The sequence below is a fragment of the Furipterus horrens genome, unplaced genomic scaffold (genome assembly GCF_987537825.1).
Source record: "Furipterus horrens unplaced genomic scaffold, mFurHor1.1.pri manual_scaffold_6, whole genome shotgun sequence".
NCBI lineage: Eukaryota > Metazoa > Chordata > Mammalia > Chiroptera > Furipteridae > Furipterus > Furipterus horrens.
In genome coordinates this window covers 117,037,254-117,059,894 of record NW_028327176.1, presented here as the reverse complement: position 1 = coordinate 117,059,894, position 22,641 = coordinate 117,037,254, and the positions used below count along the sequence as shown (strand labels likewise).

Here is a 22,641-nt window from a genome sequence, read left to right as displayed (position 1 = left end):
CTGGGATACTCAGAAAGATGTAACAGTTGACTGTTGAAAGGAGTGAAAGGATAAAATATTGTCTTTGTTCCAGAGCTCTTGTAGACCTTATTTAAAATAGTGGTTCTCAATTTTGGCTCAGATTAGAATCCTCAGGCATTTTAGAGTGCTGATGCCTGGAGGAGTCTCACTTTCTGATTGAATTGATTTGGGGAGAGGCCATGAAGTTATTTAAAAACTGCCCAGGTGATTCTAACACATGGCCAAAGTCAAGATTCACTGATCTAGTGTCTGTCTGCAGGCTCCTGTAATTGAGTAGAGCAGAGATTCTCAAAATGTAATCCCTGGACCAGCGGGAGCCTCACCTAGGAAGTTGTTACAAATGCAGATTTGCTGGCCCCACTTCAGACCTATTGAATCTGAAAATCTGTGAGTGGGGCCCAGCAGTCTGTGTTTTAATAAGTATTCCAGGTGACTTTGATGTTACCTAAAGTCAGAGTATCAGGAGACTGAAGTCTTATACTCCGTTAATCAGTAGAAAGGCATTGGTAACAATCAAGACAATCAGGAGTACCTCTGTGAGTGTTCTTTTTTTTCCACTGGAAAGTTCCTTGCAGTGTACATGTATCTATTTTCAGTTTGCACTTCTTTTTTTGTTTAATGCCCTTTAAAATTTGAATTATAGTATAATGTGTCAGTTGCATAGCGATTATTGGCAGCTAGTCTTTAGCTGAGTGGTACTCTTGTACTCTCATAATAGGGCAGAAGTTAATTTCAATTCAAGTTATGTTCTCTGATGCTTCCTTAGGGTAGAATATCTAGTTATATCTCTCAGGTTGGAAAGTTCTATAGGGAAAAAGTATTCAAAGCTAGTTATAACTGACATTGTGTAAAACCATGAATGGTTGCACTGTGTTTTGAGAGGATATATGTAACTGAGCACTGGTATCGTTAACTTGTGTTTGTGTCTTTGCACCTAAGTGAGGTTGTACTGCATTCATTAGATAGGCTTTGAAAATTATCAATCTTAAGCTTATAAGGAGGAGTGGACCTTTTTACACATTGGAAACTTTCAAACACATGCTGAAATCAGTTTTAGAGAATACATAGAGGAATAACAAAACATTTCTTTTTGTTCTATTTCAGGCTATTTTGGCATTCTGCTGGATATATGTTCGCAAATACCAAAGTCAGCGGGAAAGTGAAGTTGTCTCCACCATAACAGCAATTTTTTCTCTGGCAATTGCACTTATCACATCAGCCCTTCTACCAGTAGACATATTTTTGGTTTCCTACATGAAAAATCAAAATGGTACATTTAAGGTAATTATAATTTTATCCCTTTCACATTCTTGGCAATTAGGTGTTTCAAGTATAGTGGTACAGTTTCCATTGTGCTTTATTGGTGTTGCTGGGCCTAAACGAGAATGGAAATGCAGCGTAGGGGCTGAGAACGTGACGGCTAACTGGGAAGACTTGAAACAGACTGTTGAGTGACGTGGAACTAATAATTTGAGAACCTTCAAATGTGAAGAATGCCTTTTGTTAACCTGAAAATTTATTAGTTGTAGTAGGTTTTATTTTTGTGCCTCTCATAGCTTGAAGTTTATTTGACTTGATTTGTATTAGTGCAGTAAATAAATAATTTAGAATGGCTTTTGTTAGCAGCAGGTCAGAATCTTAATCTTTATTTCATATTAAATACTTTCAGCCAGTATGATATACTGAAAAGACCACTAGGCTGGGAATTACAAAACGTAAGTTTTAGTCTTGGCCCTTAACTGTCTGGCATGTGGCTTTGGCCAAATCAGTTAACTCTTCTGTGCTTTAAATTTCTCCTTTTTTTTTGTGTGTGGGAGGGGTTCTCATTTTTAAATGAAGCATATTGGACTGGAAGACTCCTTAGTTCCCTTTTAATTATGCAGATTATTTCCTATAAGTATAAGCTTCTATGAGGCAGGAACTGTGTCTCATTTATTGTTTTATGCCCAGTATCTTAACACATGTAGGTACTTAAATATTTGAAGGAAATATTATTTTAATTATCTCAATAAAGCATGGTTTTGAAATAAGTTCTTAAATTGAGCCAACTGGGCTTAAATAATTTGAAACTGTTTTGTAGTTAGGTTTAGATGTGTTCTGATTTTTGTGAAAACTACTTATTTTCTGTAGGTCTTCATTTAGCAAGTATTTAATTGAGCACTTAGTATGTGCTAAATACTGTATGAACTAATACTTGTTAAATATTTACTATGTTTCACACCCTGTCCTAAGTGGTTTACATATGTTAAGTGCTTTTACTCTCTCTAGCAACCCTATAAGGTAGATAGTATTATCCAAGTTTTTATGGACAAGTAACTAAGGTTTGGAAAGGTTTGGAAAGCTGATCTACAGCTTATAAGTGCTGTAGCTAGGATTTGAAGCTCTATAGTCTGGCTCCAGAGCTCTTTGTTCACTAGGAACTTTATCGGTATCTATAGCTTATTATTATGCCGGTATAATTATTTTTTGAATAGGAGATTTTTAGTTTTGAATTTAGAAAATTTTATCTGTTTAGATTTTGTGGGAATATGTTTTCGTCTTAGAATTTCTAAAGTAAGTATTTTCATGAAATTATGAACTTCCTATTTGATCATGTAGTTGTTCTGGGACCATGCTTAATTTAGTAGTAGTCACTTTCTGGGTACTAGTTTATTTTTTTAAGCTATGAGATTATATTATACTTGTTTGAGCAAGACTTTAGGCAAATGTATTACTTATAACAACTTAAGACACTAGTTCGAGAAGAAAATGCGTAGCTGTAGTCAAAGTTCTTATTCTATATTTGTTAAATCTACATGTGGCACCAGTGCCCTGGCTGGTGTGGCTCAGTTGGTTGGAGTGTCCCATAAGTGAATGGTTGCAGGTTCGATTCCTGGTCAGGGCACACGTGAATTGCAGGTTAGATCTGTAGTCTCTGCGTGATTATGGGAGGCAACCAATCAGTGCTGCTCTCTTGCATTGATGTTTCTCTCTCCCTCTCTCCTTTCCTCCCTCTCGAAGCAATGAAAAAATGCCTTTGGGTGAGGACAAAGGAGAGAGAGAGAAATGTGGCGCCAATACGTAGAAGGAAAAAAATTCTATGTTAATGTTTTTTTCTCCACTTAAAAATATTTTCTTTATTAAGGGATTATTCAGCAATTGTATGTTCTCTTGTTTTTGACTTTTCATTTACTAGTTGTCTCTTTTTAGTTTGTTTTTAGCCTACTCAGAGCTTAGATAATGTATCAGTCTTATATCCCAATACTTTGATATGTTTCTTTTTGATATTTTAAAACATCTTTTGTTTCCCTTTCTTTTTTTTTTTTTTGAAGGGTGTCCTTAGTGAAATACATGTTTTCATTTGAAGGTGGCCTATGCTAACTCTCAGAAGTAGAACTGAAAAGGCTTTTCAATAACTTTTTCCCAGTAGACTGTAGAATGTATTTTCTCCAAAAAAATTATTGATGATTTCATGTGAGGTGCTTAGTGAAAGACAAGTGCAAGTATTTAAGAACTAATTTATCAGTCTTTATGCCACAGTTGTAAATTTAGAGTAAAAGTATCCCATAATGGCTTTAATGTATCTGACCCTTATTAGTTAGGATAAATGTACAAGTGACATTGTTCTTCATGATGCATTATGTTGTATTCTAATTTTTTATAATGGGCATATCCTTATTTCTAAATGAATACATGTATTCTCTAACTTTCTCCATTTTCACCTCTAATATTGAAGACTCCAAACTGATTATGGACTTGCTTATAAAGGATAATTATTTGGAAAACCCAGATGTCAATGATGGCTAACATTTGGCTAAGAAACAGAAAGTATTCAGGATTTTCTATCAGTAGGCAGTCCACAGTATTTTCTATGTCTTAGTTACGTACCTTCCTAGCTATTTCTGCCTTTTGGCAGGGCCATGTTGTAATAATGTTTGAGTTGTTTCCTTTAACTTTTTTTCAACACATGGCACTGAATAATTTTTGCCAAATAATTTGTTTTGTTTCTAGGTTTTTTTTTTTTTTGTGTGTGTGTGTATGAAATAATTCATAGAAAGAAAGAACAATTTGAAAGAATAGCTAGAAGTATCTATTAGTCTTTTGTATAATTGGCCAATAACTTTGGATAATGATATACACAAAGTGTACTATTCAAAGAAAATCAAATTGCTAGTAACGTGAACAAATATTCTTTCTTTATGTTTTAAAAAGACTTTACTTATTTATTTTTAGAGAGGGGGAAGGGAGGGAGAAAGAGAGGGAGAGAAACATCAATGTGAGAGGGAAACATCAATTGGTTGCCTCTCTCACATGCCCGGACAGAGGACCGAACCTGACTGGGAATCAAAACAGCGACTTTTCACTTTGAGAGATGATGCCCAACCAGGCGAGCCACACTAGTCAGGGCAAATATTCTTTATTTTATACAATGCATATAATTAAAATTAGTAGTTAAAATATGGCATCAAAACATTTACTGTTTTTATAGCTAAAATGTTCATATCTTACTCTCTTGCCCTAAACATTAATCTCTGTGATCCATTGTTAGTAAATATCATGAATGCGTATTTCCTAGTGCTTCAGTCCTACTCTCAAATGGTGGTAGTTGTATGCTGAGCACTTTTAACTTTTCATTGCATCTAAATATATTCATTCACTTAATATTTATTAAGCATGTAATGTGTATCTGATAAATGTGCGTACTGGAGATTAACGGTTAAAACAAATGAGGCGCCCTCGCTGTTGTGGCTCAGTGGATTGAGTGCCGGCCTGTGAACCAAAGGGTCACTGGTTCGATTCCCAGTCAGGGCACATGCCCGGGTTGCAGACCAGGTCTTCAGCCAGGTCTCCAGTTGGAGCTGCACGAGGGGCAACCACACACTTATATTTCTCTCCCTCTCTTCCTCCCCTTCTTCCCCTCTCTCTAAAAATAAATAAAAATTTTAAGTTAAAAAAAAAAATCCAAGTGAGGCTGTACTCTTATGGAGCTTACTGTCTATAAAACCAGACCAACAGTAAACAGCAAAACAAGCTAACCTCAATGATAAATTCTGTGAGGAAAATATAAAATATTGGTGTGGGAGTGTAATTCGTTGTGGGTAATTTGAATAGAAGGATTGAAGGACAAATGGTTGAGGTAGGCCAGACTGCTGAGGTTGCTTGCGACCCGAATGAGGAGAAGCCAGTCAAGTGAAGAGTCAGAGATAGTGCCTTTAGGGAGCAAGCATCAGCAGATATAGAGCCTTTTTGGCAGGGATGAGTTTGGCCTATTTGACTAAATTGTGGTGTTTGCATTGTGCTTCGGTACTGCTGAGGTTAAGAGGAAGGTAGGGACCAGATTGTTTATGACTTTTAAGTCATAGAATGAGTTTAGGTTTTCTTCTAACTGCAATGTGAAATGAATGAAGGATAAAAAAAGATACAAGGTGATTTGGATTTGAGTGGTAGAGAAAAATGATTAAAATTGGTATATATTTTGGAGATAGAACTGCTTGGATTTGCTGATGGATTAGATAGGGAGGATGAGGGAAAAACAAAATTGAAGCACTGATACCTAGGTTTCTGTACACCTTAAAGAAGTTAGGTCCTTGCTGGGTCACTTAGTTGGTTGGAGCATCGTCCCATACACCAAGAGCTGTGGGTTCGATTCCTGGTCAGGGCACACACCTATCCTGTGGGTTTGAACCCTGGTTAGGGCACATACTTAGGTTTCAGGTTCAACCCTTGGTCAGAACAAGTGCAGGAGGCAACTGATCCATGTTTCTCTCTCATGTCAATGTTTCTCTCTGTCTCTCCCTCTCTCCCTAAAATCAATAAACATATCCTTGGGTGAAGATTTAAAAAATTTAAAACATAACAAAGTAAAATAAAATAAATAAGGAAGCCAGGATGGATAACAGCATTTGCATGCACATGGGCAGCTGAGGGAATGTATTTTAAAAAGAGTTGTATTTAGGGTAAGTTACCTGCAAATTTCCTGTTAACGGTATTCAAGTGGAGGTGTCAAGTAGGCAGTTGAAACTTCAGGGAGATCTTAGGGTTGGAGTGAAGTATTTGGAAGTCATCAACATATGAATGTTACTTAGAGCTATGGACTGACTAGTAACTGGGGCTGAGCAGCAGAGAAGGCATTGGACAGTGGATTGGAGTTCTCATTATATAGCGGCCAGCTGAAAGGGAAAGGATTTAACCTAATAGGAATTAAAACAGAAGATGGGGACTTATGCAGTCAGGAGAATATGTTTCAGAAAGAGAGAATAATAGTTTTTTCGAATGATGCTGAGAAGTGAAGTGAGAGAGGTGGAAAAGTGACTGTTGGCTTTAGTCAGTGGTAACCAAAGAGCAGGAAGAGTAATTTCAATGGGGCAGTGGGGTTGTCAGGTTGGAGTGGGTTAAATGCAGACAGGGAGTGAGGAAGTAGGATAGGGAATGCTGATAATTTTTCTGAGTTTTGTCTTCTAGTGTAGTAGAGAGTTGGGTCAGGGGCGGGCTTTTTCTTTGTGTTAGTTGAGTTTGGACCTCTTTGTTGTTTAATGGAAATTACTAGAATTTGTGTACTTAAGCATTCAGTAGAGTTGAGGAATTCTGAGAGAGGAGAGAGGTTATTATTGCAGGTGCAGTGTCTCTCAGTGAAAGGGTTGCCTGTGAATAGTAGGGGCAGCTAGCAGAAGGAAGAGCTAACATTTGAATACAAGTGGACTCTAGGTTTTATATTTGGTAGTAAGTTGAGTGAACTTTTTTCTTTTGACTTCAAATTATTTTAGGTACCTCTAAGTCAAGTGTTTTTCAACCATTGACATTTTGTGCTGCGTAATTCTTCGCTGTGGGGGACTGTTCTGTGTGTTCTAAGTGTTGAGCAGATCCTTGTCTCTACCCTCTACGTGCCAGTGGCATACTGACCTGCCACAACCCCTTGTCTCCAGACATCGCCAAGTGTTCCAAGGGGGACAAAACCACGCCTGAATGAGAACACATCTGAGGTGAGGTTGTCAGGTAGAACTGAGGAAAATGAAATGTACAGTAGCTTTGGGTTAGGCTAAGTATTTCAAAATGTCACTGGAAGAATGGGAAAGGGAATTTTATATAGATGAACCATTACATCTTTTTTTTTTCCCTATGGAATTTATACCCTTTTTCTTTCTTTTGAAATGCTTTCTAATATTCTCTGTTTAGTATTCTTGATTGTCTCACATTCCTTAGGGTCTTAAATGACTGAAGTTCCTTTTGGTCTCTAGACTCTGGGAGACAGTAGTTTATAAAATGTAACAAGGGCATAGTGGTTCTCAAAATGTAGAAGAAGGAAGGTTTCATAAACTAAGCTCTTTTGACAGTATATCAAATACCTTGGAGGCAAGACAGTGTATAAAAGCCAAATACACTAAAAGTTCTTGAGTGATGTTGTATACTTTACACATATTTTTAGCTTTAAAATAGTAACAGTAATACTCTCTTATTGGCACAAGATTTGAATAAACAAAAGAGCATTGCAGGGTAAAGGGTACTAAATTTCAGTGAATCTTTGGGTTTAAATTATATTCAGTCTCTCTACATTTAATTTTTTTTCTGGTTTTGGGGTCTCATTCAATTTCCAAGTTGAGCTTTTAACAGATTCTCAATGGGTACATTAATACCTCATGGGGTTGCCTTAGAAATTGGTAGGGAGTTTGCATAGAGATAAATGTAATTATTCTGTTTCAAAAAATCTTCAAGTTTCAGAAATCTTTTTGGACCTCTCTTTTGCTGTATAAACAATCACTAAAGAAACACATCTGTTAGGAGCTGAAGCTTTGTTTATATACATATTCATTTAGATACTTGACTCATGGATGAAAAAATTTCAATCATTGCATAGAATTTTCTCCAGTACTTTTCCACTGCTATGTGGTGAGCATTACTTACACTTTCTGTTTTCCTGTATCTGTATGGGTATTTTTTCAGTACATTTTTTAGACAAAGACTGCATGTGTTAAAACTGTTGGTTGCAACTTGTTGTTTCTCCCCACTCACACTTACTTCATGGATATCCCTCCATGCCAGTTTCTATAGATTTCATTGTTTTTAATGTTTACATGGTAGTCCATGTTATGAATGTACAGTAATACATTTTACCACTTTTCCCCAGGTGTGGAGATTGTCTTCAGTTTTGTTGTTTTTTAATATTTTAAACAACTCTACCTTGAATATTGTTTATTGGTGAAAAATCAACAAACATTACTTGGTGTGGGCTGGATCAGCAAGCACACAAGTGCTTATATACTTGACATTCTGCAAAGAAGTGAGCTTCCTCAAAGTGCAGGTGCCTCATCAGAGGTACCTCTACCTCCTCTATGAATATGGCAAGCAGAAGTGTGGCCCTGCAGGTGGATGAACACCATGGACTTGGGTTTAAAGAAGTGTGAGCTTAGATACAAGTTGTTCATGGGGCGCTAGGGCATTCGAGTTGTTGAACACCTAGAAGCTTTGGACCTCTTGGTCCCATGAGTATGTAATTGAGATTGGGTGTAATCATCCTAGTGCATGGGAAGGGGAGGCTCTATTTGGGCTAGCTTGTGTCCAGGCAATCCAGTAAGAGATCTGAGTTCATTCATTGGATAGTACTACTCATCTTAAAACATATCTCTGTACTTGTAGCTGTCCTAATTTGTGTGAATCGTTTTAGGATAGATTCCAACAAAGAATATCTAGGTTATTAGACTATCCTAATATGTAGGAAATGGCTTTTCCTCCACATTTGCTATATTGGATATTATTAATGTTTTAAATTTTGCCACTTGGGTAAGCGAAAAGTTACTATAATAATCTTCATGTTTTCTTAGTAAAGGTTAGTAATTGGATAAATTCTTCGTTGTTGGTCTTATTTGAAAAATTTCCTATTGCTTTTTTTTTTTCAGATGACTTTTAGAAAAAGCATGTAAAAAAAAAACCCCTAGTAACTGGTATTTTGATTGGCAATATATAGTTTTATGGATTAGTTAGGCGGGATTTGATATAAATAATCTTTTCATGTGGTAATATGTGACTTCATTTATTTAGGTCTTTAAAATAGTTTATAATTGTTTTTATTATATAGTTAACATAAATTTTTTATTTAGCCTATTAAGTTTTATAGTCTTAATTGCTATTGGAAAGATACTATTTTTCGTTGTTCATCATGTGTCAAGGTTTTGCATTTGTGGTGCTAAATTTGGATTTTCTGCCTTTTTTATTTTTTAGGTGTTTATCAGTAAGTAATTCATAGATGCTCTTTGTTGGAGGTAATCATAGGTTAACAAATAAAAGAGAAAAAGATGAAACCTAAATTATTTTAGGAAAATTAAGTATGGATACCCTACTTTAGGAGTCCTGGCTTTGGGGCATCGTAGGCAGACATGGCTTGCCTCTTTGCACAACCACATCAAAATTACAACTAAAATATAAAACAAGCATCAGCCAGAACCATCAGAAATTGAGTTGAATGGAAATCTGACAACTACCGAATTAAAGAAATCTAATCTTTCTAGACCAGTAGGAGGGGTGCAGGTGGGGAACTGGTTGGTCTCTCACCCATAGTGTGGTGGATAAAAATTCAGGAGGGATATCTCAGGAGTGAGGAGTCCCAGCCTCACACCAGGCCACCCAGCCCAGTGCCAGGAAGATAAGTCCCCACAACTTCTGGCTGCAAAAACCAATGGGGTTGAGTCAGTAGAATAAACTGCTGGAGCCCCAAGCAGGTCCTTTTAAAGAAACCACATATGGACTCACATACTCAGACTCACTCGCTCTGAGCTCCAGCACCAGGGCAGCAGCTTGAAAGGCACCAGTGGTGTACAGGGAGAAACTGAAGTGTCTGGCATCAAGGTGAGCAGAGGCCATTGTCCCTTTTCTAAACTCTCCCCACATAGCCGGCAAGCTAGTGCCATATCTGAGACTCCATCAACTTGGCTACCACTGTTATACCCATCTTGGAGATCCCTAAAGACTCCTTATGGGCCCATCCAAGCTGCTTTTCCATATGAATGGCTGGCTTTGGCTCATGGTTCACCACTTCCTAACTCTTATCAAACAAGCAACAGCTGGCCTCACTGAGCTCCAGGCCTGGAAATAACAGCAGCCAGCTGAGATTCACAGCTTGGCTTCACTTGCTAATCTCCAAGCCCAGCACAAGTAGCAGCCATCTCAGATCACTTTATAGCGCAGGTGGGGTGGCCCCAGGCAAAACACAGGTGGCTTGGCCTGGACCACCTGTGAAACCCGAGAGCCAGTGCACCTGGGGACAGCTACAGACCATGGCAGAGTTACCACCACCCTGCCCCTTGCACAGCTGATCCGCCATAGTGGGTGGAGGTTGGTGGTAAGTGGTCACAGCCAATGCTTGCAGCCGACTGGCCTAGATAAATCCCTCCCATTGACCTCCCAACAGCGACCAAAGCTCAACTATAAGAGGAGGGTGTACTCAGCCCACACAAAGGGCACACCTTGAGACCCAGCTTGGGTGATAGGGGAGGCTGTATCACTGGACCCTACAGGACACCTACTACATTAGGCCGCACTACCAAGACAAGGAGTCAAAGTAGCTCTATCTAATACATAGAAACAAACACAGGGATTCTGCCAAAATGAGGAGACAAAGAAACATGGCCCAAGTGAAAGAATAGATCAAAACTCCAGAAAAAGAGCTAAATGAAATGGAGATAAGCAACCTATCAGATGCAGAGTTCAAATCATGTTGTATAAGGATATTCAAGGAACTTAGCAAGGACCTCCACAGCATAAAAAGATCCAGTCAGAAACAAAGGATACACTTAATTGAAATAACAATTTACGGGGAAACAACAGTAGAGTGGATGAAGCTGAGAATCAAATCAATGATTTGGAATATAAGGAAGCAAAGTACAACCAATCAGAACAACAGGAAAAAAGGATAGTATAAGCAGCCTCTGGGACAACTTCAAGAGGTCCAACATTTGCATGGTAGGGGTGCCAGAAGGAGAAGAGAAAGAGCAAGAAATTGGAAATCTATCTGAGAAAATAATGAAAGAAAACTTTCCTAATTCGGTGAAGGAAATAGACATGAAAATTCAAGAAGGACAGAGTCCCAAACAAGGTAGGTGTGAAGAGGCCCACTCCAGGACATCATAACTAAAATGCCAAAGGTTAAAGATAAAGAGAAAATCTTAAAAGCAGCAAGAGATAACCAGAAAGTTACCTACAGGGGAGTTGCCATAAGACTTATCAACTGATTTCTCAAAAGAAACTTTGCAGGCAAGAAGAGACTGGCAGGAAATCTCCAAAGTCATGAAAAGCGGGGACCTACAACCTCTATCCAGCAAAGCTATTATTTAGGATGGAAGGGCATATAAAATGCTTCCCAGATAAGATAAAGCTAAAGGAGTTCAACATCACCAAGCCATTATCGTATGAAATGTTAAATGGACTTTTAAGAAAAAGAAAATCAATACTATGAAATAAAATGGGAATAAATATGTATCTATCAACAATTGAATATAAAAAACAAACTAAGCAAATAAGAACAGAGAAGGAGAGTGTTTTGATGGTTGACAGGTGGGAGAGGGTGTGGTGGAATGGGTGAAGACGTGAGGGCATTAAGAAGTACAGTAGGAAATGGAGTAGCCAAAAGACTTATATGCATGACCCATGGACATGAACAATGGTGTGGGGATTACCTGAGCGAGTGGGGGTGCTGGGTGGATAGGGGTATAGGGGGAAAAACCAGGATAGCTGTGCTAGCATAATCAATGAAATATAATGAGAAAATAAAAGTCCTTGTAGTGGGATGTTGATACTGACTGGACCTCTTAAAATATATAGAAAAAAATTGACCTACATACAACTTGAGCCTAGTTGTGACCAGTCACTGAGACTCTGAAGGTTTAATTTTTCATATGCATAAAATTTAGAATATTCAACAAAAAAACTTGCCATTGTACCTCAATCCTGACTCATTGATGTACAGATTTTTTATTTGAAAAGATTAATTTGAGTGAATTTTCTAAGTTAAATTATTAAACTGAAATTACTAATTTAAAGAACATTTGTATGGAATGAATTTAAAGGAGCTTAGATTGGCTATTCTTTTAAGTATTTAAAAAAGTGTATGTTATGCTCAAATATCTTCTTTCTGAAATACTAATCATATTTGTCAATCTGCATAAAGATTTATCATATTTTCCCATTCCCTTAGGACAAAGTCCAAAGTACTTAGCATGATTCACTTGTCCTTCAAACCCTGTCCTTCCCCTCCTTCACTCTTACTGCTTTCTCTTACCTTTTCAAAAGCTCTGGTGAATCTATTTTTAGTTTTTTGCAGTTTTTCTCTTCTTTTTCCCTTCCTTCCTTGTATTTTTAAATTTTTCCCAGAGAATGACCTCTCTTCCTTCAGGTCTCAGTTTAGGGTTTATTTTGGGATGCTGTCCCTAATCTTCAGTCTAAGTTAGGTAACTCCTGTTTATATTTCTTTCCCCAGAACTGTGTTATCTTTTCTCAGCATTTTCTTGTCACTTGTTGAAGGTGCAGACCATGCCTGTGTGAGTTGATACACTTATAAGTGATATTCATTTATGTTAGAATTTAATTATAATTGTTAAACAAATGTATGCTTCATTAATATTTCTGTTGTTTCCTTTTTGTCCTAGGACTGGGCTAATGCTAATGTCAGCAGACAGATTGAGGACACTGTATTATATGGTTACTATAGTAAGTATATTTCAGTTTCATTTCCTATCTGGGCTGTTAACCAAAATGTAGAATAAAGATACATATAAACTTTTAATTTTGATACCACATTTGAGATTACTCTTTGACACCAAGAGTAAGTAATATTGCATTCATTTTCATAATCCTGAAACTTCCTTTACCTACTTTGCTTTATTTAGGTTCACTTGTAGCACTTCATTATGGAGGTTCAGTCAAATTACTTTAAATCCCAGATCTCTTCCTTTGTTACCATTACTGATTTTCCACTTGCACTCTTGTGTTAAAGATTCTCAGTTTCCTGGAAATTTTTAAAAATATTGACACTAGTAGAGAGTTCTCTCTGGGGAATTCATAGCATCAATTTTACTGTACTGTACAAAGCCAGTTTAATCCAGGGGATTATCGTTGCTTGGTCCTTCTCTCCTGCACTTTGTCTTCATTCCCTAATGTTGCATTATAAAAGCTTTATAATAATCACCTAAATGTTTCCAAAATTTTTTCTTTGAATAATCATAAGACTTGAGCTTTTACAAAAATGTACAAGTGATGAGTTAGGAAAGGGATGCTCTCCCCTACCCCCCTTGTTTCTTTAGCATTAAATCAAGGTGTTGAATAAGATTTTAGTAGAACATTAAACTAAAAACTAGAAAAACATCTGCAGAAGTTTCTACTGGTGGGATAATTTTTTAAAAGGTTTATTGGATTTTAATTTAGCTGCTTTGGCTGTAACCTTTGCCTTTTCTCTTGATCTAAAATCTTTGGAACCCATGAAATTAAATTCTGTCCTTTTGATATAGACTTTGGAAGTGTTTTTGTGATATTTTAATATAGAATTTATATTTCTGATGAATACAATAAATATTATTATAAAACTTAAATTTGGCCTATTATGTTAAAACTTTTGAAATGGTGCTGTTTTAAAAGAAATGTTGCCTTTTCAATATGAATCTATTGGAAGGATATAAATTACATCTTCAACAACAGCTTTGGGGGAAGGGACCTATCTCCTCTATGACATTAAAGTATGTCTATCCTGTAGGACACATGACAAGATAAGCCTACTTTTATTTTGGTGCAGTCCAGGTTCATAAAGCGTATCTAATCACTGAACCTAGCGGCTACTGGATTAATCTATTATAGCCAAGATTACAAAGACTTCTAAACTGGAACGTTAATTCATGTAGCCTTTTCTGTTGGTTTCGTGTAGAGAATTAAGTATAAGGCAATGATTTTAGTGAGTGTTTTTCTCAATCCTCCTAAGGATAACGTGTCCCTAGTATCATTTTAAATGCATGGGAGCTAAGTTAATCATTATAAGCAATAGATGACTTAGGGATTTGGGTCTGATTCTTCATAGAATGAGGGTTATAGTGGGAAATATAACTACTTTGGGGTGGGATAGTTGAGACACTGACCTAAGGAAGAGATTCTCCATTGGAAAGATGTAAAGCTCAAGGTGGTGGATTCAAATTTTCCAAACATTCTAATTTTCTCTTGAAAAGCTCAGGCTTCATCATTGGCAAAAAAATACTCTCACTAGTTTCTGTGAACTGACAGGCTCACTCTACTCATTTGTTAGAAAGTCTGTCTAATATAGAAGTCTGGATAACCATTGCTTGTCTGTGAGTTCTTTTTTTCAAGTAAAAATGGTGTTTTTTGAGAAAAAGTGACTAGTTTAACTCACACTGAACAAGTGCTTCTCACAAGTAAGCTTTATGTGTACGTCTCTTCATACAGAATAGTAAAAAGTTACGTACTCAAGGCTGGACATCTAATAGAATTACTTTGCTTCAAAGAGACTTTTCCTGAGTAAAAGTGCTTCCTGCTAGTGAGGGCTTGGTGGTGAAGAATACAATAGCTGCTAGTGAAAAAGAAAACAGCATATTATGATGAAAGTAATTTTCATGTTGTGACACCCCGAAAGGACCTCTTCTAATTCTAAAGTCAGGAAACTATATTTTTGAGAAACTTCTGTTACATTAATGGAACTTTGGGTGATTTTTTTCTGGATAGTTTGCAACAGTCAGGCAGACAGCTGCTTCTACCAACTGGGTACTCCTCAGCTGTTGATTGGTTAACAGTCCTCAGTTTACTGAAGCTGCCCACAAAGGAGATAGTTTCTTAAAGTCTTATTTCTGTTCCTTTGCCCTTTACTCTTGGAGACCCTATTCTCTGAAGGAGACTCCCTCATTTGAGGATGTTGTGCCCACCTGGAAACATTAAGGACTCATTCCTTTTTTCTTTTTGAATATTTATATTTATTTTTTATGTATGCAAACTTCTCTGGTATATTCTTTTAATGAACTACTTTTGTCTGACTTTTTTGTTCTTACCTGAGGATATGCTTAGAGAGACAGAGAGAAAGAAAAAAGAAAGAAACAGCAGTGTGAGAGAGAAATGTTGATAGTTTGCCTCCTGTACATTCCCCAACCCAAGATCATACCTGCAATCTTTTGGTGTGTGAGACGATGCTCTAACCAACTGAGCCACCTGGCCAGGACATCTCAGTTCTGTTTTAATCTTATGCTTGAGTCTCTTATGCAACCTTTTATCTTTTATGTATGTGTTTAAACTTTTATCTGAGTTCTATTTTTATTTTAAAATATTTTAACCTTTAGATTCTTACCTTTTATTTATTGTAATTTATTAAAATGTTTAATATTTTATTTAACCTTCTTAAAATTTTTAGTTCTTTTTTTTAAAAAATAATTTATTTGTTTATTTATTTTATTTTTTAGAGAGAGGGGAAAGGGAAAGAGAGGGAGAGAAACATCACTGTGTGGTTGCTTCTCACTCGCGCCCCCAACTGGGGACCTGATGTGCAACCTGGTAATGTGCCCTGACTGGGAATCGAACCAGCGACACTTGGCTCGCAGGCCGATGCTCAATCCACTGAGCCACAGCAGCCAGGGCCAAATTTTTAGTTCTGATTCTTTCACTATCTGCTTTCTTTTAATGGCTTTTAAGTGAATTTTTCTTTCACCTAATGTTTTTTCCTAACTTCATGTTTTTTGATTTTGCTTGAATGCAGGATTGTAGAAATAGGGAGGGCCCAAACCATAAGTGGGAATTACACAAGGCTGTTGTGTTCAGCTTTTCTGTAGTTTTCCTATCACTTCCTCCTAGACACTTTTTCTCCTCTTGACACCAGTTCTAGGACTGTTATTTTTTTTGTGTAGATATAAATTGAATTATATAGTATATATTATCTTCTGTTTGGCTAAATTAGCACTCAGCATTGTATCTGAGATTCATCTGTATTGTTGCAAGCAAAAGTACTATGTTGATTTCCATTGCTATATAATATTCCATTGTAATAACATACCATAGTTTGTCCACTCTAATATTGATGATCAGTTGAGTTGTTCACTTTTTGGCTGTTTCAAATACTGCTGCTATGAGGCTCTTGTATCATAAAAAAAAACCTCAGTTGCATTGTTTTCCATTGGATGAATGCTCTTCAAATAATCCCAGATTATTATGTGTCAAAATGTATGCATATTTATTTCTATGCCAGACTTTTTGAGCACCTAAGTTTCTCCTCACTCTCTATTGGCTAATTGAAGTCTTTACTATGTATTTTGAACTTAAGGTTTACAACTTCTAGTGTTTAATTTGAGAAGAGTACCATGGGACCTTGAAGTCATTTAACTTCTCTGTGTTTTTTCCACCTGTGAAATGGCAAGAGAGTAATACCTACTTCATAGTGTATCGAGAGTGTGAGATATGTGGGTAGTGCTAAATAGATGTTATTTGTTGTTGTTTTAGCTCAAATCAGCTAAGAGAGCAAGAGAAATAACTTTTTAGTGCAGTGATACGGAAAAACTAAAATACTGAAGGAATTAATCTGGCATCTCATTAAATTATATTTTTTCAAGTCTTTATTGTCTTGAAAACATCTTTAATATATTTCATTGCTTTTCTAGACAAGATAGAGAGATTGGGACTAGTTTGGGGCTTGTTTTTTGATTCAAGTCTGTAAAGTTCTTTTTGCTGAGCTAACAGTTGTGTCTTATCTCCTGCTTTCTCTACTCTTCCCCTTTTTAAAATAAATCATTTTTTTATTTTCAATTACAGTTGACATACATTATTATATTATTTTCAGGTGTATACCCAAAGATTACATAACTTACTGAGTTATCATCTTAATAACTTTTGCACCCATCCTCTACCCCCTTTTAAAAGAATGTTCTTAACCAAAGGGAGCTGGGTGTTTCTGAGTGGTTTCCGCTTAGATTGGCTCAAATGATTCTCTAGATAATGACTCCTTGAAATTTAGTGGCCTAACAATTTGTTTCCAAGGGGAAGTATTAAGAAAAACAAGTGCTTTTTTTGAACTTGTAACTAATATGACTTCTACATTCTATCTCTAAACAAGCTACTAATTTGTTAAATGAATATGATAAACCTTCCTTAACACTCCAGGGGGAGAAAGAGAGATTCCCTTGAGTTTCTTTATTATATTCTGGTTGTGCTTTTTGAGTGCCTTTGCTTGGTCTTCTCTTCTTCCCAACCTCTTTAATGTTTATATGCCCCAGGGTACAACCCTTGGAACTATTCTCTATCTCAGTTAATTCATTGCTGATATTATATTGTTGCTTGATTCTAAATACTATTTATGTGCTAAACTCCCAGAATAAAATCTTTGTGCAGACTTCTCTTGAACATCATATTCCTGTGTCCAATTGTTAATTTTACCAAGAAGTTAAAGATATTTCAAATTTAACATTTCTGAAACAGCTGTTATACTGTATGCATTTGCTTGTTTCATTGAATAGCAACTAGAAGGATAGAGTTGCTCAGGCCAGAAACCTTGGGAGTCATCATGAGTCTTTATTATTTCACTTTTTGTATCACATAGGTTAGGGAATTTTCTTGTGTTTCATTTTCAAAATGTTTCCCAAATCTGACTTATTCTCACAACTCTCTTAGTTTCTCTCAGTTCTGGAGGCTGGAGAGTCTAAGATCAAGGTGCTGACAAATCTGGTATCTGGTGAGGACCTGTATCCTGGTGTGCAGATGGCTGCCTTCTTGTTCTGTCCTTATGTGGCAACGAACAGAGAGAGAAAGCAAAGAACAGAGAGAGAGAGAAAGCAAGTTCTCACATATCTCTTCTTATAAGTACTTCCATGTTGTTAAGATTGAATGATCTGGGACTGTGATTTTATACATGGCCAAGTAAGAAGGTTGGTAGATCTTCTCCTCCAAAGATGACAAAATTGATAAAAGAACAACTTAGCATTTTGGAAATCAATGAGAGGAATATAACAACATGTTAAGTGTTTTACTTGAAAACTGGGAAGGATAATGGTAGTCTGTAGTATTTTAGACTAGGTCTGTTACCGCCCTCCTTACCACACCTGCCTTGCCAGCTCCCCCAATTTGGTTATGTTTTGAACTGATGAAAAATTAAAATGCAACACCTCAAAATTTATGAGATACAGCTAAAGCAGTGCTTAGAGGATAGTTTGCAGCTTTAAATTCCTCTATTAGAAAATGTCTCAAGTTTGTAAACATACACGAGGAAACTAGAAAAAGAAAGAAACTGAAATCTAAGTAAAAAGAAGGAAAATAATGGTTAGAGCAGAAATCAATGAAATAAACAGAAACAATAGCAAAAAGGAAATTAATTAAATGAAAGTAGGGTCTTTGAAAAATAATAAAATTGGCAAATACTTTAGATTGACAGACAGGGAGAGGAATGAGGTGGGGAGAGAGGGGACAGGGACAAAGAGGAGGGAAAAGAGAGGAGAGAGAGGTAAGAGAAAGAGGGGCAGAGAAGGGAGAAGGAGGACAGTGGAGAGAGGAAAGAGAGTCTGGGGGAAGGGAGTGGGAGAAGGGGAGCCAGGAGAGAGAGAAAAAAGATGCAAATTATCAAAAGAAAGAAATGAAAGAGAGGCATTACCACTAATCGTAGAGAAATTTAAAGCATCATAAAGGACTATTATGATGAACTTTATACCAACAAATAAAACAGTTTAATGAAGTGGACAAATTCCTAGAAAGACATAAATTATGAAAACTGACTCATGAAGAAATAGCCCTGTAGCAAGTAAAAAAATTGAATTAGTTGTTTAAAATCTTCCCACAAAGAAAACTCCATACCCAGAATTCTATCATGTATTTAAACAAGCTATATCAATACTTTATAAACTCTTTACATATGCAGATTCTTTACAAATAGAAGAGGGGACATTTTCTAGCTCATTCTGGAGCCCATTATTATTCTTGACACCAATATCAAAGATACCACAAGAGAAGGAGACTATGGGCTAATAGCCCTCATGAACATCAATATAAAATTTTAGGAAACTAAATTTAGCATCACATATTATATACCATGACAAAGTGATATCTGTTCTCAGAATGCAAGGTTGGTTAACTATCCAAAAATCAATTCATATAACATACCATATTATAGAATAAAAGATAAAAATCACATGATTTCTCAATAGATATGAAGTCATCTGTTTTTACAAAATTCAGTATCCATTACTGATAGAACCCTCATAGTCTAGTTACAGAAAGGAACGTCCTTTATCAGAGAAAGATCATCTATGAATAACCTACTACTAACATTATGTTTGGTGGTGAAAGACTGAATGCTTCTCTAAGATTAGAAACAAGGCAAGAATGTCTTTTCACCAATGTGTTCAACATTGTAATGGGGCCTAGCCAGTGCAGTAAGTCCAAAAATAAGTACGGCATTCAAACTGGAGGCGAAGTATTAAGACTCTTATTTTCTCAGCTGACATGAGACCCAATAGGTAGAAAATCTCAAGGAATTATAAAGACAAGAACCAACAAGCAAGTTTAGCAGGGACACAGGATGCAAGATAATATGAAAATTATAAACTGACAATTCAAATAAAATGAATAAAACAATTCCATTCACAAAGCATCAAAAGTAAAAAACAAAACAAAACCTGAGATTACATTTAACAAAAAAAGTGAAACTTATACCTGGCTGCTGTAGCTCAGTGGATTGAGCGTCAGCCTGCGAACCAAGTGTCGCTTGTTCGATTCCCAGTCAGGGCACATGACTAGGTTGCACGTCAGGTCCCCAGTTGGGGGTGCAAGTGAGAGGCTACCACACAGTGATGTTTCTCCTTTCCTCTCTCTCTATAAATAAATAAACAAACAATAAATAATTTTTTTAAAAGAGTGAAAGACAGACTTAAAACTGCAAAACATTATTGATAAAAATTAAAGAAGATCTAAATAAATAAAGATTTATTTTCTGTTAATGGATTAGAAGACATAATATTGTAAAGATGGCACTTACGGTAATTTTCCATCAAACTGACTCACATTCCTTTATTAATTTTTTTTAGAGAAATTGACAAGTAGATCCTAAAATTTCTGTAAAAATAAAAAGGATTGAGAGTAGCCAGAAACAATTTTGTAAAATAGTAGCATTAGAAAGTTACACTATTGGATTTGAAAACTTAATATACAACACAATAAACAAGACACTAATTAGTAAATGGATATTGATATAAAGAGCCATAGAGTTAAGAGACCAAAAAATGGATCCTTAAATTAACGGTCAGTTGATTTTTCAGCAGCTGTGGCAATTTAATTTAATTTAATTTAATTTAATTTAATTTATTTTCACCAAAAATGGTTGAGTAAGTTGGATAACCACATGCAACAACAAAAACAACAACATTGAGTCTCACCTCACATCATACACTAAATATACTCAAAAATTATAGACCTAAACTATAAAAGTATAAAACTAGAAGAAATTGAAAGACATAGCTTCATGATATTGACATAGAAAAAGTTATTTGATATGACATCAAAAGCATTATTGATAATAGAAAACTTGATTAATTCTACTTTATCAAAATTAAAGTCCATTGTCCCTTAAAAAGACACAACTTAAAACAATATTAGAGAGTTTTTTGTCAAAATGGCAGCATAGATAAACAGCTCACCTCATTGCACAACCATATGAAGATTACAACTAAACTACAAAACAACCATTATTCAGAACTGTTAGAAATTGAGCTGAGTGGAAGTCCTACAGCTACAGAATTAAAGAAGAAACCACACCGAGACTGAGAGGAGGGGCAGAGATATGGAGCAGGCTGGTCCCATACCCGTGTGTGTCACATAAAAATCTGGAGGGATATCTTGGGATCGAGGGGTCCCAGCCCCACATGAGCACCCCATGTCCAGGATTCCATTGCCAGGAAGGTAAATCCCCATAACTTCTAGCTATAAAAACCAGAGGGATTGAGGCTGTGGAAGACAGAAACCGCAAGAGTCTGAAGCAGTTTCTCTTAAAGGGCCCACACATGGACTTACTATGACTCATTCCCTTTGAGTTCCAGCACTGGGGCAGCAGTTTAAGGGGCACCAGAGGCATATGGGAAAGAACTGAAATGTCTGGCATCAAAGTGAGAGTTGGGGGACAGCTTCCTCCCTGAAGAAGTGCATGGACAGGCCATTGTTCCTTTTCTGTGCCCTCTCCCCACAGAGCTGGCAGGCAGGCGCAATATCTGAAGACTCCACCAACTTGTGTCACACCGTTTGCCCCACCCTGGTGATTCCCTGAGGCCCTGCCCCAGCCACTTGTCAGGCTCAACCAAGCTGTTTCTAGTGGCTTTTCCATATGAGTGGCTTGTCTTGGCTCATGCTTCTGAATTTCCGAAATTCTCTCAAATAAGCAGCATCTGACTCAGCATGGACCATACCTCTCACTAGGTGGCCTCAGACCTCACACCAGCAGCAGCTGGCCTTGGTTCACAGCTTGGCCTCACTTGGGCACCTCCAAGTCCAGTCCAAGTCCAGCACAAGTAGCAGCCAACTGCAGACTGCTTTGTATTGTATGCTGCGTGGCCCTAGACAGGACACAGATAGTGGCTGACCTTCTCCCACACCTCCCAAAAGGCCCCAGAGCCTGTTCACCCAGCGGACAGTTACAGACCACATTGGAGCATCACAACCCAAACTCCTCCACAAGCGACACACTCAGGGGAAGACTCAGAGGGCACCAGATCCCTGTGAAGTAAGTCCTGCTCTATGGAGTGGGCCCCTGCATGGCTGATTCTCCATGGTGGTTTGAGGTTGGTGGTCAGTGGTCACAGATAGTCCTTGTAGCTGACTGGCCTGGCTAAATCCCTCCCATGGACCTGCCAACATCAGTCAAGGCTCAATTACAAGAGTGGGATGTACTCAGTGCACATGAAGGGTGTACCTCGAGTACCCAGCTTGGGTGATAGTGGAGTCTGTGCCACTGACCCTATAAGACACCTACTACATTAGGCCACTACCAACCCAGGGTGTCATAGCAGTTCTACCTAATACATACAAACACAGGGATGCTGCCAAAATGAGGAGGCAAACAAACATGGCCCAGCTGAGAGGACAGGAAAGCTCCAGAAAAAGAACTAAACAGAAGGGAGACAAGCAATCTACTAGCTACAGAATTCAAAACATTGGTTGTAAGGATGCTCAATGAACTTAGGGGAAGAGCGGGTCAACTCAGAACTTCAACAGCATAGAAAAGGACATAGAAACCATTAAAAAGAACCAGTCATAAATGAAGGATACACTAACTGAAATGAAGAACAATTTACAGGGAATCAATAATAGAGTGGATGAAGCTGAGAATTATATCAACAATTTGGAATATAAGGAAGCAAAAAATAATCAGAACAGCAAGAAGAAAAAAGAATCCAAAAAATGAGGATAGAGTAAGGAATCTCTGGGAAAACTTCAAGTGTGCAAACATTCGCATGATGGGGGTGCTGGAATGGGAAGTGAAAGAGCAAGAACTTGGAAATCTGTCTGAAAAAAATAATGAAAGAAAACTTTCCTAATTTGGTGAAGGAAATAGACATACAAGTCTAGGAAGCACAGAGTCCCAAACAAGATGAACCCAAACAGGCTGACACCAAGATACATCATAATTAAAATGCCAAAGTTAAAAGCAGC

General features: G+C 37.1%; 1 protein-coding gene across 1 annotated transcript in view; it reads left to right on the top strand.

Moving 5' to 3' along the window:
* LMBRD1 (LMBR1 domain containing 1) overlaps positions 1-22,641 on the top strand; it is a 106,778-nt gene that overhangs the window by 5,641 nt on the left and 78,496 nt on the right. The window contains exons 2-3 of the mRNA XM_090280502.1: positions 1,126-1,302; positions 12,633-12,693. Of these exons, the coding sequence (XP_090136628.1) occupies positions 1,126-1,302; positions 12,633-12,693 (238 nt within the window). The remainder of the gene's footprint in view (positions 1-1,125; positions 1,303-12,632; positions 12,694-22,641) is intronic.